We start from the raw sequence: 15937 nt of genomic DNA on the forward strand, positions 1-15937 counted from the left end.
TTATAATTAATAGTAGAAAATGAATACATAACATCTTAAACCTAGCTTTGGCAAGTGCAGGGCCATCTACCAAAGATTAACTTTTGGTAAGTACCTATATGTGTAATATTTTTAGTGTTTCTAATACTATATTAGTGTCTGATGTTGCTAACTACACATAACTAATTACTCTTTTATTTTCAGCGTGAGACCGTGTCCGATGATAATCTTTCAATGACATCAACTGGGACTCCTACAGATGACGATAAAATCAATAGCATTGGTCCAATAGTTGATAATTTTTTGATGGATGAGTTATTCGCTGAACCATCTGGCCCTGCTACCGATAGCAAACACCAAATATAACGATCTCATCAAACTTTGTAAAGAAAAAGTGGTTCCTGGATATTTCTTTCAAAACGAATTCACTGATCTACCTTATTCCGAAAACATAAAAGACATAGAAGATGTTGATCCTACTGATGATCAAAAATTATTTTAACTTATTATATTTTTGTAATAATTCTGGATTTGATTTCATTTTGAATTGTTCATTTGATAGTTTACCTTATTTTTGATTATTAAAAAATTTAAGAATGTTCTGATTGTTTTTAAAGTATGCAAGGTTGACAAATTGTAACATCCATTTCTTATTTGTATTTTTTCATTAGATTTACCTTTATAATTGCTGAGTACAATATTAATTTTAGTACATACTAATGAACTACTAAAAAAATCTACTAATAATCTCTAATAAACTACTATAAAAATGGATAAAACAAAATACACAAATACAAAACGTAAAATCACAACAAAATTAAATTTAAATACCGCGAGTAAAAGAAACAATGCAACACTGTAAACATATCCAGCTCCTCACTGTATAACGTTTACTGCACGAATGGCTTTGCTAGACCCCTACTTTCAAATTTGTTTCTGCGCGGTGACTTTTTAATTTCACGAGATATCTGTTGGTCTGTACGTTATAAAAACATGCCAACACTGCTAATCCGAAATTTTTTGTTCCATGTTTGACATTTGTGGCTATAATCAGCTTGTACTTTTGGTAAACTCAACCCAAAATTTATTTCTTCAACACATCGGGATAAACACAGGTGAACATTTATCACACAACGCGCTGTTGCCGAATCGGATTTATTTTCATAAATAACCAAAAATAACACATTCGCCTTTACATTTTACATTTATTAAATATAAAACCAGGACAATATAAAACGTAACTAATTATGGCATAGTTATGTTTGCTGGAGCGGTCAACATATAAAACAAATAAATAAAATTTAAATAAAAGTCCGAAATAACACATTCATATATAGACGAGTATTGAAACGTGACGCTTATATCTACGGTAAACCTCTGGTTAAGCGAATCCTTTAGTCATCTGTTGTTCAACAACGGATTTATTCTGCAATCATATCTTTGGTTCCTTGGCAGCACGTCGGCTTGTAGCATTGTATCGCTGGGTCCTGGGTCCTGTAACGACAACTAAAATTTAGCAAAATGCGTGTATGTCTTTAAAAGAACAGATAGGATTGTAAATAGGAATAAACTATTATAGAAATCCACAAGGAAAATGAAATTCCTGTAGTTGGCTGTATACCATTAATCACAAAAGTTTATTTAAAATCCTTTATATTTCTCATAAGAATCTTAATATGGCATCAAACATTATTCAACTTTCTATTAATTCCCTACAAGAATGGTCTAAAACAACAGGACTGAAATTTTCTACGGTTAAAACCAAAGTAATGTGCTTTTCTCGAAAACATCAAATTGATGCAAATCTTCCAAAATTAACACTGTATGATCAAGTTTTAGAAAATGTTGAGGAACTTAGATTTCTAGGTATGATTTCAAAACTTACTTGGAACAAACACATCCAATTACCTAAAAAATCATGTTTACAGCACATAAATATTCTTAAAGTACTAGCAAATCATAACTGGGGCGCAGACACAACACAGCTACTAAATATTTACAAATCCTTAATCCGCAGTAAATTAGATTATGGATCAATTGTATATAATTCAGCTAAGGACTACACATTAAAAAAATTAGATATTGTACAAAATACCGCACTAAGACTAGCTCTAGGAGCTTACAGATCCAGTCCAGTTGAAAGTCTTTATGTCGAAGCAAATGAATCTCCACTTTCTATTAGAAGATTACGTCTCAGTTTACAATACGCAAGCAAGCTATCAACTAATCCAAACAACCCGGCCTAACCCTATGCTTTTTCCACACATTACCATTCTAATTACAATCAAAATCCTAATCTTCGACCATAATTCAGCAAAATAATTAACAACTTCACATTTCCGGGTATTATGCATACCAACATTGATTATGCTCCCCCTTGGACTATACAAATTCCATATTGTAACACAGATCTGTCAACTTATACTAAGGACAATACCCCTTCATCTGTTTTTCTCCAATACTTCTACAACATTAAAAATAAATATTCATCCTGTCATCTAGTTTATACCGATGCATCAAAAACACCCGAATTGGAAACAATAGGATCCGCCATTGTCACAGAGGATTCTGTTATTTTAAGGACTACTCAATATATTCTGCTGAACTTTTTGCGATATCCAAGGCAGTACAACAAACTCTTAATCGATCTGACACTAATATTCACAGATTTCTTAAGTGCAATCCAGGGAATTCAGAAAATATATCCGAATCATCCGATTTTAGAACAGATGAAAAAAGATCTTGTGACTCTACAAAATAATCATAAAAAACTACATATTGTGGGGATACCATCTTTTGTGGGGATACCAGGAAATGAGATAGCTGATCAAATGGCCAAAGAAGCTTGTAAAATGGAGAGATCCGATGATAGAACTAACCAAATTCCTCACTCAGATATAAAAAAATGCATCAATGAGTACACAAAAAACTTATGGTTACGAAGATGGCAACTCTTACCAAATAATAAATTGCAGCAAGCAAACCCAGATCTATCAGCGAAAACACCAAATTTAGTAAAGCGAAAGGACCTGGTTGTACTACATCGTATCCGAATAGGACATACCAGACTAACGCACGAACACCTACTAAGGAAGGAACCTCCTAGAATATGCTACGCTTGTGACACCAATATAACTGTAGGCCACATTGTTATAGACTGTCCATTATATCAAATGAAAAGACAAGCTACTGGACTACCAAGTGATATAAAGTACGCTTTAGACAGTGCGGATTGTGACAAAATCATTAGGTTTTTAAAGAAAACGAAATTGTATAATCAAATATAAGTGATACTTCTATAGAAGATTCTGATATTCTGATAGAAGAAAAATTCTAAACTATAATCAACTTTGTAAAAACTTTAGAGTTTATATTTTATATAAATCATTATAACATATTATAGTCTATACTGTACCACCGCTAATAACCTTCTATGGTTGATGCGGGTTATTCCCAATAAAAAAATCCTTTATAAAAGAACGTTTTCGAACTTAAAAGCCCATCATCAGTGTTTTGTTACCTGGAATAAGTATTGCCACTTTATTTAGAACAAATTCAAAGGTAAAATTTTGACTAAGGTTGAAAAAGCAATGTGGTTAAATACTTACTCGGTGCACATGAGTAAAGCTACTTAATACCTGGGTAAAAATCCTTTAGATGGTACAAAGGTGAGTGTGAGTATCTATCAGTGAGACTATCGAAAATGCCAAACATACTTAACCTAAAGGCTGTACAAAACAATGTCCTAACAAAACTGTAATTTCATTTCTAGGAGTGCCACCTATATTCCAGGCCGTGAACTCTTTACTCTACTTTCTTATATAGTTGTAAAAAATATCTTGAAGAAGTTGTAAAATATTTATTTTGCGATATTTTTAAAAAATACTTTAAAAAAAAGTTTATTTAAAAACATTTTCAAAAATCCTAATCTTTTGCTCAAGAACAACATCATGTCTTTATAGTGTATGCTTGTTATTTTATATAAGAATATATATAATAAAAAAGAAAATCTGACATTACCTCACTAGTATCAGAAGCCTCTTCGCCATTAGTTTCGGTAATAAGAAGCAACTTATTTTCTTCCGCTTCAATATCAATAATACCACCTTTGCTCTTCTGATAAGTGAACAATTCCTTCATGTGTTCCTGTAGTATCCTTAAATCACTGGTAACTTCGAATTTTTGAGCATTTTCTAAATCTTTAGGAGGAAGAGCTGATTTCAGTTCTTCGACATCACAGTTTATTGATTCCCGACAAACTGGACAAGTTGCCTAAAACCATTAAATGAATATGTAAAACATATAAAGGTTTAATAAATATGACATCCAATGATCAAGGAGAAATGGATCTTTTAGAAACCAATAACTAAAATATGACAATTACTATTTATTTATTCAGTCAAACTTTTTTTCAGAAGCTCTTCCCTCAAACCGGTTCGTGGTTTTTTCTTTATTAAAATGTGCACATCTTTCAATAAATTCTCAGGAATGTGAATGTGTAGAACAGCTTCATTATTGTCAGGTTTTTATTGTAGATATATTATAAAATGAATTCAATAATATCAATATTTATTTAAAAATATATAAAATTTGTATTATTCTGGTTATAAATGTTATACATAACATTGCTTACATCTGCATTCTTATGACAAGAAGTGGAAAAGAAGATCAATGTTGCTGTAAGGCCACCACTAATTTAGCTTCCAGTAGTATGATTTACTTTAAAATATTTGTTTATGTTGCGATGGATACTAAAATATGCTTATATTCATTACAAATATAAAAAAAAGACTAATAAAAAAAACATTTTTAAATACGCACACATATAACTTCTACTGAAACATACAGTTTTTGTATGTGTATGTTCATGAAAAATGAATTACCTGAAATCCTTTGGTAGACTTTTGCCACAACGGTAGCTTATCTTGTTCCTCTTGATAATGCCTTTTGGTAGTGACAAGATGTTTATGTAAGCAATAGGAGTGGAAATAGTGGTAACATTCAGTTTTGGTAAAACTATCCCCTTCAGTAAAACCATATAAACATACAGCACATTGGCATGTAGGCAAATTACTTTCTGTAAGGCTTTCTCTGATGAGCTAAAATATAAGGGTAATATGAACATTAAACATACCCTTATGGACAAAAATATCGAATATTTTGGAATTTTCCAATTTTTTTTGGTAGTCCCTATTTTTTCAAGATAATTTTAGATTACTGATAATACTCATATAGTAGGCTGATGTACTCAACTGGTTTGAAATATTTTGATGTTTATTTTGACGTTTATTCAGTGGTTAATGTCATTCATACATTTTATCATAAAAAACCTTCTTCATGTAAAGGAAAAATCATACTAATTCGGTTATTTTTAGTTTAATTTATTAAGTTTATTTAAATATTGTTTTGATTTAACTAAGTTTAAAACAAGTATGCCGCCAATTCGACACTGCGATAAAGCCCAAGTAGCACATATTTTATTCTTGTACGAGGAAGGCTATGCACAAAAGGCATCGCACGACGTTTCAGCAGAACTGAATCGATAGTTTTGAATACTTTAAAAAGGTACCGCGAAACAGGAAATTTTGTACGAAGGCCTGGTCAAGGACGCCCAAGGTGCACAACCGCAATTGATGACCATTTTTTGGTTCTTAATTTTACACGAAATCGTTCATTGACATCGATGTACCTCAGAAATGAACTATTAAATGTTAGACAAGTTAATATGAGTTCACAAACAGTTAGACGAAGATCACAAGAAGCAAACTAAAAGCCCAGACGCCCCGCCAAAGTTCCACGTCTTCTCCAAAATCATAATAAAGCTCGTCATTTGGAATTTGCAAGAACACATATTTTGTGGAATATCGACAACAGGAAAAAGGTTCTTTTCACTGATGAGACCAGAATCCTATTATGGAAGCCAGAAGCCAGTCAAAACTACGTCTACAGAAGAGTTGGAGAACGATTCGCCAGCTGAAGTCTCGCCCAGACTGTTAGTTTTGGAGTTGATGGCATAATTCTTTGGGAAGGTATTAGTTGGGAGGTACGTACCGCACTTGTGGAAGTGATTGGGCGGATGACTGGTGATTCTTACGTTTAAAACATCCTGCAAGATCATGTTTTGTCATATGTTGGTTACATTGGATATGAAAGATTCACGTTAATGCACGATAATGCCACTGCCATAGTGAGCAATTATGTTGATGAGATCCAAATTCGAAGATTGGATTGGCCACCGTTTAGCCCGGATTTAAATCCAATAGAGAACTTGTGGGATCACCTAAAACACAGCATATGATAAAGAAATCCCGTTCCAAATACGATAGAGCAGCTTCGGCTTGCTGAACAGGATGAATGGAATGCAATTTACCAAGGATATGTCCAAACTTTACTTGCTGGTATGCTGAGAAATATGCAAGCAGTAATAAGAGTTAGAGGGGGAATACTCATTACTGATCATGCACTTCTTTCAGTTAAAACGACGTGTTTAAGCAATTTAAATTATCATTTAAGTTTAGAGTAAAATAACCTTATTTACCTTATATTAAACATTGTTTTTCGGAATGTTCTCCACATAAAAACTTAAAATTGTTCATTAAACATTGTTAAAATAAACTCTATTTTACAATAAACGACTTGATTGGCCAGAATTTATTTTGAAAAAACAAAAATTTGAAAATTCCACAATATTCAATATTTTTGTCCATGAGTGTATATAATTATTGATAAAAATAACTTCTTACTGGTGGTGTATCATCAATATAATGGTGGTGTATCAAACTTACATTTTTTTTCTTTTATAACACCCTGTATTTCAATGCATTTTTAAGATTGCATGACAACAATTTAAAAAAATTAGTACAATACTTTTACTATATCTAAACACTGTGGTTTTCGAGATATTTTGATATGTTGCGAGAACTAAAGAAAAAAATTCAAAGCCACAACAATTCAGAAAGATTTAGTAAATAATTTTATTGTTAAAACATTATTTTTTACACATTAATAATAAGTAAGAGAATAGCAATTTGAATTACAATGTAAAAAAATTTAATTTTTAAACGAGATTATCCAAATGATTTCCATTGTTATTTATGCATTGTTGGAGTCGAACCTAAAAGTTTTGCATAATTTTTTGCAGCTTATCACTGGTATTGCTGCAATCTGATCACAAGTCCATTGTTTGAGGGCTGGGTAAGGTATGGCTGGCAAGGTATTTTATTCCATCCATAAATATGCATACTAGTCTTTGTAGACTATTTTGATCTTCAAAGTGGTATTTAATAAGTTGATACCTCTGTAGTTTTATGACTTTCTTAATTGGCTTTTTTAGATAGCAGGATTAGTTGTTAGTTCTCCATTCTTCCAATATTTTGTTATTTTAAATTTTTGTTAATGATATAATTTTTTTAATAATCATTGATGCTATGATTGGTGTATTTATTTCCAATAATATTTGTACCATTTGAACTAAATTTCCAGCATCACTCATGTACATAATAAATACTATCAGACAATGCAACAATAAAACTAGAGGTTTTTGATAATTTCTATTATTTATTAAAAACCTTGTTTACTGCATTTAACACCATATTTCAATTACCTTTTGCCATAACACTTTCTAAGAGATCATCATCATCAGCTGGCGCTACAGCCCTTCGTGAGCCTTGGCTTGCTTCAAAACATTCTTCCATCCTTCCCTATCGAGTGTCTCTTTCTAAGAGATAACACATCTCTTTCTTCACATCACTCTGTTCTGTCATGTTTCCTCTAAATGTCTCTTAACCTGCTACTCTGATTTCCAGATTCCTACCCTTGATCTTTCTGCTTTTCTACAATTTTGGGCACATTCTTACAAACTTTCAATAGTACACAATTATTTTATAAACTAAGATCTTAGCTTTACTTCCATAATTTAAAGATGTTATTAGAATCTCCATTTTTCTCCTGGTACCTTCACTTCTTAATCAGTCTAGTATTTCACATTGTTCATTATTTGCTTTCTTTTAGAGTTTTACTGTTTAATGTCCTAATGTCTGCTCTATAGGTAATGGTGCCCTGTTTATATAAATGTGCTAAACATTTGCTTGTTTGTCTATATAAAATTATTGCTTTATACTCTGTATTGTAATCATAAGTGTATAACTATTTGCAAAACAAAATATATGAAACAATTTAATAAATACAAAAAACACTTAATGACTTTCTTAGTAGAATTTATATTTTTTTATAAATTTTGAAAACAAAGACAAACATTCTTCTTAAGAACTTTTATGCAAAGCATTTAATGGTATTCTTATAAAGTGATAATTCTTTCTAGATTTTATTGTGAAACTTGCCCCAGCTTTTGATTACACTGCAGGCTTTATTCTCCAAATTTTAAGTAGCTTTATGAAGAACGAGATTAAAACTACTTCCCTTTTTAATATAAAACCTGATAGGTACATTAGTTACCCTTAAATAAAATATAGCTAGGTTTAAATTCAGCAAAAAGCATTAACACAATTGAAGGTATTGTTAGTCAACCTGTCAAAATTTTATTCTGTGTATAATCAATGCTGGAGAACTGCTCCTACATTTAAGTTAATTCTATTCAATTACAAAATAAGTAATCTACAAACCTCAATTAATTCAAAAATTACGGGTTGGCCGACGTATTCTGTGCATTTTTCCTCAATTGATTTATATATATCGCTTACTGTAGAATCATCTAAACCTCGAGGATTTCTTAATTGAACATTTGGCATGCAATCCGGATAATCTTCTGGAAGTTTCACTTCCAGGGTTACACGAACATATTGTTTGTTGACTTCATTGGCAGTTGAGGGAAAAATTGTCGACTTGACCAATTCCGGACGACCCCTAGAAAAATAAAACGCAAGGCACATAAATAAATTTATTTAAAACCAAACCAAAACAACATACTGTTCATCATATACTATGGATATATCATCCAATAAAATTGCTTCTAATGCTTCTAATTCCTCCTGGACCCTGAAAATTAAACTCTAGATTATTAATCCAAGCACGACTTAATACCTTTATGTACCTTTCGTTAACAGACATTCTTTTTTATAATTATAAAATCACAAAAATGGAATAATATAAGATAAATCAATATTATTTTAAAAAGTAAAAAATAATGTTTGTTCGTTTGTTAAAACGAACAAAATACGAAGATTCGCATACAAGAGTGAGATGGCAGTAGTGTACTTGGGATTTCTAGAATTTATAATAAAAATATGTACACTAAAATACACTTATAGCTTGACAAACTGGGTTAAAATTAATTTTTAGAAGAATTTAATGCACTGTTTACGCTTATAGATTAGTTATGATATCACAACTACAACGTTAAATACAAAGAAAATAAAAAGGTAATTGTGACTACAAAAATAATGTATAAAATGAGATATTAAAAAAACATAACGGGTAGAATGAAAAAATAACGGGTACAAAGGCTTTCGCAAAAATAATTGTAAAAATAAAAGTCTACTTTTTGACATGTTTTATTAATTAAATCAAAAGTTTTGATGCAAATATTATCCCTAATAAAATTTAATAATAGCTGTAATGCACAATTGTGCAAGACCGCTGAACTGATTAATGCAGAAACTTTGTAGATCGAGTAAGAAGTGTTTGTATTTGCAATCAAACGCAATTATTATTAAACGTCAATCAAAACCAAACGAACAACCAGTGTTTGACAGATAAGAAATAATAAGAATGAATCCTGAATTATTTTATATAAAATATTTAAAAACGCAACAAATAAGTATGTGATTACTTCCATTAATGAAATTATGTACTGTCTTCAATGGCTTATTCCTGTTTTATTGATGCCTAAACCTTCCAATCCAGCACTTGTACAAACACACGTTATGTTTATGGTGTTATATCTCATAGGTTTTTTCTTAGAGAGAAAGCCATGTACAATATGTAGTTTAGTGTTTCTAGCTGCAGTATTTTTAATATGTTACAGTGGATTAGGCAATTGTTTATTATGGTCTTCGCATTGTGATAACGATAATGGATAGTAATGTATAGACTGCCTCAACCATCAATACTTTGTGTTGGATTGTTAGTTTTAAGAAGAGATGTTGGTACAGACACCGTTCCTTCCTGAAGGAGTAAATGTATTAACTGAAAATTTTAAGTGGACATCGAGTGGTGTTCAGTTATTTATTGAAATGTAAATATTTTTGTATATTTTACTCTTTTACACTATTGGTGATAGGTATGTTTTTATGCCAAAGAAGTTAGTTCTTTTATATTATCTGTTAATAAATGATATACAAACTAACCATGATTTATCATTGCATGAATAAATCAACATAGATATGAATATATACCATTATTTGATTCTATTCAAGTAAATATCTTGCATGAAATATATAAATACTTTAAGATAAAATTACGTACAGAAATTATACCAACTTGATATTTTGACAATCAGTACTAAAAAGAAAACAGGATGGAATTAATGTAATAAAGTTAGAATAATTTTGTTAATAAATCAAATAGTATATTTATATAGTGTTGGATAACTAGAGAAAAGGTAGTTTGATAAAATATTCAAAGATTACAGGATATATTTTAAAAGACATATATTACATTTATTTATTTGCAATTTTAGTAGTGTTTTAACTACTTCAGTTATTTCATCAAAATTCCTTAAAACCAATATCTGAAAAGAAAAACTTGGATATCATACAGAAAATAATAAATTTACATGAATATGATAAATGAACATGTTACAAATGTAAGAAACAACCTACAAACATGTCATGAACATCAGGCAAGGTGACAGTAGTGATTTCAATATAATATACTTACTGATATTTTATATACTCTAAAAAGTCGTTTGATTGAATTGAACACTGCGCACTTGTAGAAGACCTTAACAATGCAAGGATTGATCATGGCAATATAAAAAAATATATAAGTATATCAGAAGTCAAGATCAATAATTAGATTTAACAAATACAAAGAGCAATGGGAGGAAATACAATAAAAGTAGGATATTTAATGTAAATAGTGGCAAAATTAAAGTTTCTTTTGGATAGTGATATTGTATGACAAGAGAAGATTAGATGGTTCTACTACAAGTCATGGGAAATACTAATCTTTTAAAGTCCAAGATCAACAGGTCTGGATCACTTAAAAGACTGTAAGTCAGTAATCTGGGTCTGATTTTTATCATTAGTGAACCATTGACTTAAAAATGGTAATGTCCCATAACCTTACCACTACTCTTAATGTCCCAAAAAGATCTTTAATGAGGTAAAAAGGATTTTAAACTTATGTTTACAACTAGTCTATTTGGTTCTTTACTATATAGGTAAAGTGGATGTTGATGTGATTTCCAGGTGTAAAGACATCTGGAGGGCAGTTTGATCGATGTATTTGAGAATGCTAATTTTTCCTCCTTGCTTACTTATACTCTTATGTCCTTATGTTTTTTATAGGGACAATTTCTTTCTACTAGGCAATTATCTCGTACTGTGTTTTTAGATGTTTGCTTCCTTATGTTGGCTTTAAAATCACATAATATGATATTTGTTATTACATTTTTTATTTATAGAAGACATTTGTGTTTTTAGATCTAAATAAAATTGCTTGATTCCTGTAGAAAATTTATCAGCTGTTAAGGCATAGCAGTGTATTATATTTTTTGAATCTGCCCAAAATCATATGAGTGTTAATTCGTTTGTGTTTAATATGAAGTTTATGACTGCATCCTGAACTTATAATAAAGCCTGCTACATTCAGATGGTCTGGGAAATTGTTGCCTGAATATTACTTATTTATATGATCAATTTATTGGTAGTAGTATTGTAGTATATGATTGATTTGGTGGTGCTAATTTTTTTTCCATTTTTATTATGAGTTTTCCTGCCGTGGACATATTTCTGACGTCTCATATTCCCACATTAATATTGTATCATATATTAAGGGATATATCATGTAAAAACTGCTAGAGAACTGCTACGTTTAAATATTTAAAAAACAGTTTTTATGATTATTTCAATAGTACCTATCCTTTGATATTTTTTTTTATACTTACCATTAACTAGTGCAAGATTTAATTTTATTAAAACAGTTTATATACATAACTATATACATTATATGTACTATATATCTCACGTCATTATGTCTCATATGTATGTTCATTAATAAAGAAGGTGCTGTCCAGTGCTCTTTTGGTAGTAGTATATCCTCTCCTTTCATTTGCTATGTTGCATGTTAGGATTCAATCAGTTGTTCATTTTGTACTCAGCCAGAGGCTTTCTCTAAGTCAATAAATCAAAATTTGTCTTTGACTTAATCTATTTTCATCCATATCCTATGTGTCCTATGATATCTCGTATGTAACTATATGTTCATTAATAATAAAGATACTGTGTAGTGCCCTTTTGGTATATATATATTTTTTTTAATATATTTGTTATATCCTCAACTTTCATTTAACGCATCAAACGCTCCAATCGGACCAAAAACAACGGATATACAGTGAACGGCTAAATTATGGAATATTATCATTATTTCAAGAACCGTCGAGTTTTGAGGGAAATCCCGAAACAGGTCGATTTTTGTTATAAAATACCCATCTTATAACGTACATGGAGTAGGGATGACGTCACTGGTGTGGGTGTACCGGGTGTAGTGACATAACCGTTAATTTTTTTAAATAGAAATTGGTATAATGCGACACCTCATTTGAAGGAGAATTTAATTCCCTATTTAACGACATTACATTTTTAACTAAAATATTTTTTTAAGGGTACAAAAACATTTTTTTTTTTTATTTAAATTCAACTAAATTACAACTAATGATTTAATTCATAATGTATTTTAAAGTAACCAAATTATGCATAACAATTATTTTAAATTAAATGTTCGAAATGCCATCCATCGGTTCCTGACATGACTTTCTCAAGTAAATACTTAAAAAAGCAAAAATAAGTAAAAATAATAATGAACACAAAAAAATATCTCATAAACACTGAAACTATTTGTCAAATGTTAATTCAAGCAAGTGATAGTGGCATAGTTACTGTATATATATATATATATATATATATATATATATATATATATATATATATATATATATATACTGTAATAATAATTGACGTAAATGTTTTGATTTTGTGAATCGTCATCAGTTGTCAATTGTAATTTTTACTTTTGAATACTAAATTATGTCTCACCTAAATGAAACACAACGCATAGAAATATTAATTCTTAGCGGATGCTTAGAGGAGAAAGGAACACAGAACCAGGTATGCAATTTATTTAACGCAAAATATCCAGACAGACTCATCAGCCAATCAACAGTAAGTAAAATAGTCCGAAAATTTGGAGAAACTGGGCACCTTAAACATATTCCAAACGCTGGGCTTCCTAAAATTGAAGACAATGTGAAACTTGATATTTTATTAAATGTACATGACAATCCTCACAGTAGTTCAACACAAATGGATGAATATGCTGGAGTTTCCCAATGATCGGTATTCATCATCATCAGTGGTGCTACAGCTCTAGTTGAGCCGTGACCTTCCCCAGTCTATTTCGCCAGTCGTTTCTGTTCATCGCCAACCGTTGCCAATTTGCCGCGCCGATTTTCCTTGCGTCCTCGACCACACCGTCCCTCCATCTCAGTCGTGGTCTGCCTCTATTCCTATTTCCCACTGGGACCGATAATAGAGTTCGTCTGGCTGGGTAATTTTCATTTGCTCTTGACACATGTCCAGCCCATCTAAGCCTACCTATTTTTATGAAGGATATTACATCTCTACCATTTACTATTTTTTTTATACTTCTCGTACAATTCGAAATTATATCGCCTTCTCCAAAAACCATTCTCACAGAATGCGCCCATTATTCTTCTTAGTATCTTCCTTTCGAAGACGAGCAGAAGATTTGCGTCTGTTTTGGAGATGGTCCATGTTTCTGACCCATATGTCAGCACTGGTAGGATGAGTGTTCTATATATTATTAGTTTGGTTTTCTGGCTTAAATTTCTGTTTTTTTGCTGCTTGCTTAGTCCAAAATAACATTTGTTTGCTAGCAGTACCCTCCGTTTTACTTCTTCAGATGTGTCATTATCGTTTGTTATGAGAGAACCCAAATATGGTCGATACTGAAGTTTTCTTCGGCGTTTCTAGCTCTATCTCTGTTATTTGAAATAGATGCTAACATTTTGGTTTTTTCCTCGTTTATTTTAAGGCCCATATTTTGTGCGGCTGTCAAGAAGGTGGAAGTCATCTCTTTAAGTCCTCGTGTAGTACGTGCGATCAAATCCAGATCGTCAGCGTAAGCCATAATCTGCGTTGATTTATTAAAGATTGTTCCCCTATTGTGTAACTCAGCATCTCTTATAGTCTTTTCTAACGCTATATTAAAGAGAAGGCACGCCAGCGCGTCTCCCTGCCGTAACCCTGCATATGTTTCAAACGCTTGTGACATATCGCCTTGTATTTGCACTCTGCAGATCACTTTACTCATAGTTGTTTTTACGAGCCTTATTAATTTATGGGGAATGTTAAGTTCATTCATGGCTTCGTATAATTTACCTCTTAGGACGCTATCATACGCTGACTTAAAGTCCACAAAGAGATGGAACGTGTCAATATTAAATTCATTGGTTTTTTCTAAGATTTGACGTAGCACAAAAATCTGGTCAATTGTTGACCTACCTGGCCTAAAACCGCTTTGATACTCACCAAGGATTTCTTCCACGTACGTACTTAAACGGCTGTATAATGATCGGTATTACGTATTTAAAAAAAAGAAAAATACCATCCCTACAAAATTCAACTACATCAGAAATTAAATGATGACGATCCCGATAGCCGGCTTCAATTTTCTGAAAGTATGCAGGATTTATGTATCCGCAATACACATTTCATCAATCAAATCCTTACAGAATGATCCTTACCGTTTTCTTATGGGATTTTATAAGTGAAATGAGACAGGAACGGTATAGCCCCTTTACTTCAACATAAAGCTTTAAATTATGTTGCTAAACAAATCATACTTTCCAATTACAATAACTTGTATTTTTAGCAAATTTGCGAAAAAATTAATTAGTGATGAAGTAGTAAAATTTCCGGGTAAGGATATTTGAATCATCAATTTGTAGAATAAATTAGCAATAAATCAACCGTATCGTTTCAACAACAAAAAACATTGAAAGGGTTTTCGTCTTGGACAAACTGCGTGACGTGTCATCTTAGCCTTTAAAAGATAATTACTTTTGAGGACAATCACAACTGACTAATCATATGGTGAGATTTGTACTGCGACCCCTAATTCCGAGATGTACCTACCTATAACACCATCGTATGAACATAGGATGAATTGCACAGAAAGTTCATAAGCTATGCTCCACAGAGCTGGCATATTTTAGGGCCTGACAGCATTTCGTCCTGATTCATGGGAATAAAATTGACACTAGAGAAAAATGGAAAATGTGCAAATAAGCTACTTTCCAAAGGAAAAATTATTTTTAATTCCTCAAAGCAATATTGGCCTAAAAATTTAGAAAGAGCAAGATTTTCCATTGCAATTCTTCAATTTCCTGTAAGTAATGCTAACTGCATGCAATATTACAATGAATATCGTAGTCCAGTCGTCGGAGATCTCTAAAATCATATGAACAAGCTGAATTTTGTTCAGAATGTCAATTTTTGGGACCCCAAAAAATAATCAAAAAAGTTTACCACTCCTACCCTCCCGGTTTCCAAATAAAATCCCCATCTACGAAAAAGCAGTTTTACACGTTTTAGATCCTTTGGATTATGATTTTATTTCAGTTTAAATTCAGAGATTTTTAGGCATATTTCAAATGCCTAATATTTATTGCCAAAACTCAAAACCGAAATATCATACTATAGACACAGAATAATAAACAATCAGAATGCCCACTCTGCTTGAAAAAATAAGTACGCGC

General features: G+C 31.4%; 2 protein-coding genes across 2 annotated transcripts; one reads left to right on the forward strand and one right to left on the reverse strand.

The window, feature by feature from the left end:
- Positions 1-1117: 1117 nt before the first annotated feature.
- On the reverse strand, positions 1118-9135 carry LOC140448365 (E3 ubiquitin-protein ligase RNF25). Its single transcript, XM_072541450.1, has 6 exons — positions 9029-9135; positions 8905-8973; positions 8601-8841; positions 4863-5078; positions 4000-4251; positions 1118-1473 (listed from the first exon to the last, which is right to left on the reverse strand). The coding sequence occupies exons 1-6, from the start codon at positions 9043-9045 to the stop codon at positions 1378-1380; spliced, it is 891 nt and encodes a 296-aa protein (XP_072397551.1). The 5' UTR covers positions 9046-9135; the 3' UTR covers positions 1118-1377.
- A 508-nt stretch (positions 9136-9643) lies between these two features.
- Positions 9644-10282, forward strand: bc10 (BLCAP apoptosis inducing factor bc10). The gene has a single exon (XM_072541451.1). It carries the CDS (start codon positions 9783-9785, stop codon positions 10014-10016), a length of 234 nt encoding a protein of 77 aa, XP_072397552.1. The 5' UTR covers positions 9644-9782; the 3' UTR covers positions 10017-10282.
- The last annotated feature ends 5655 nt before the right edge of the window (positions 10283-15937 follow it).

Source organism: Diabrotica undecimpunctata, chromosome 8 (assembly GCF_040954645.1).
Source record: "Diabrotica undecimpunctata isolate CICGRU chromosome 8, icDiaUnde3, whole genome shotgun sequence".
NCBI classification, from domain to species: Eukaryota; Metazoa; Arthropoda; class Insecta; order Coleoptera; family Chrysomelidae; genus Diabrotica; species Diabrotica undecimpunctata.

Excerpts from the sequence above, each read along its gene's own strand:
- bc10 (XM_072541451.1), top strand. The coding sequence starts at position 9,783 with ATGTACTGTCTTCAATGGCTTATTCCTGTTTTATTGATGCCTAAACCT.
- LOC140448365 (XM_072541450.1), bottom strand. Across the intron at positions 5,079-8,600 it reads TAATTTTTGAATTAATTGAG|CTCATCAGAGAAAGCCTTAC; the intron begins GTTTGTAGATTA and ends CTTATATTTTAG. Across the intron at positions 1,474-3,999 it reads AGGCTTCTGATACTAGTGAG|GACCCAGGACCCAGCGATAC; the intron begins GTAATGTCAGAT and ends TTGTCGTTACAG.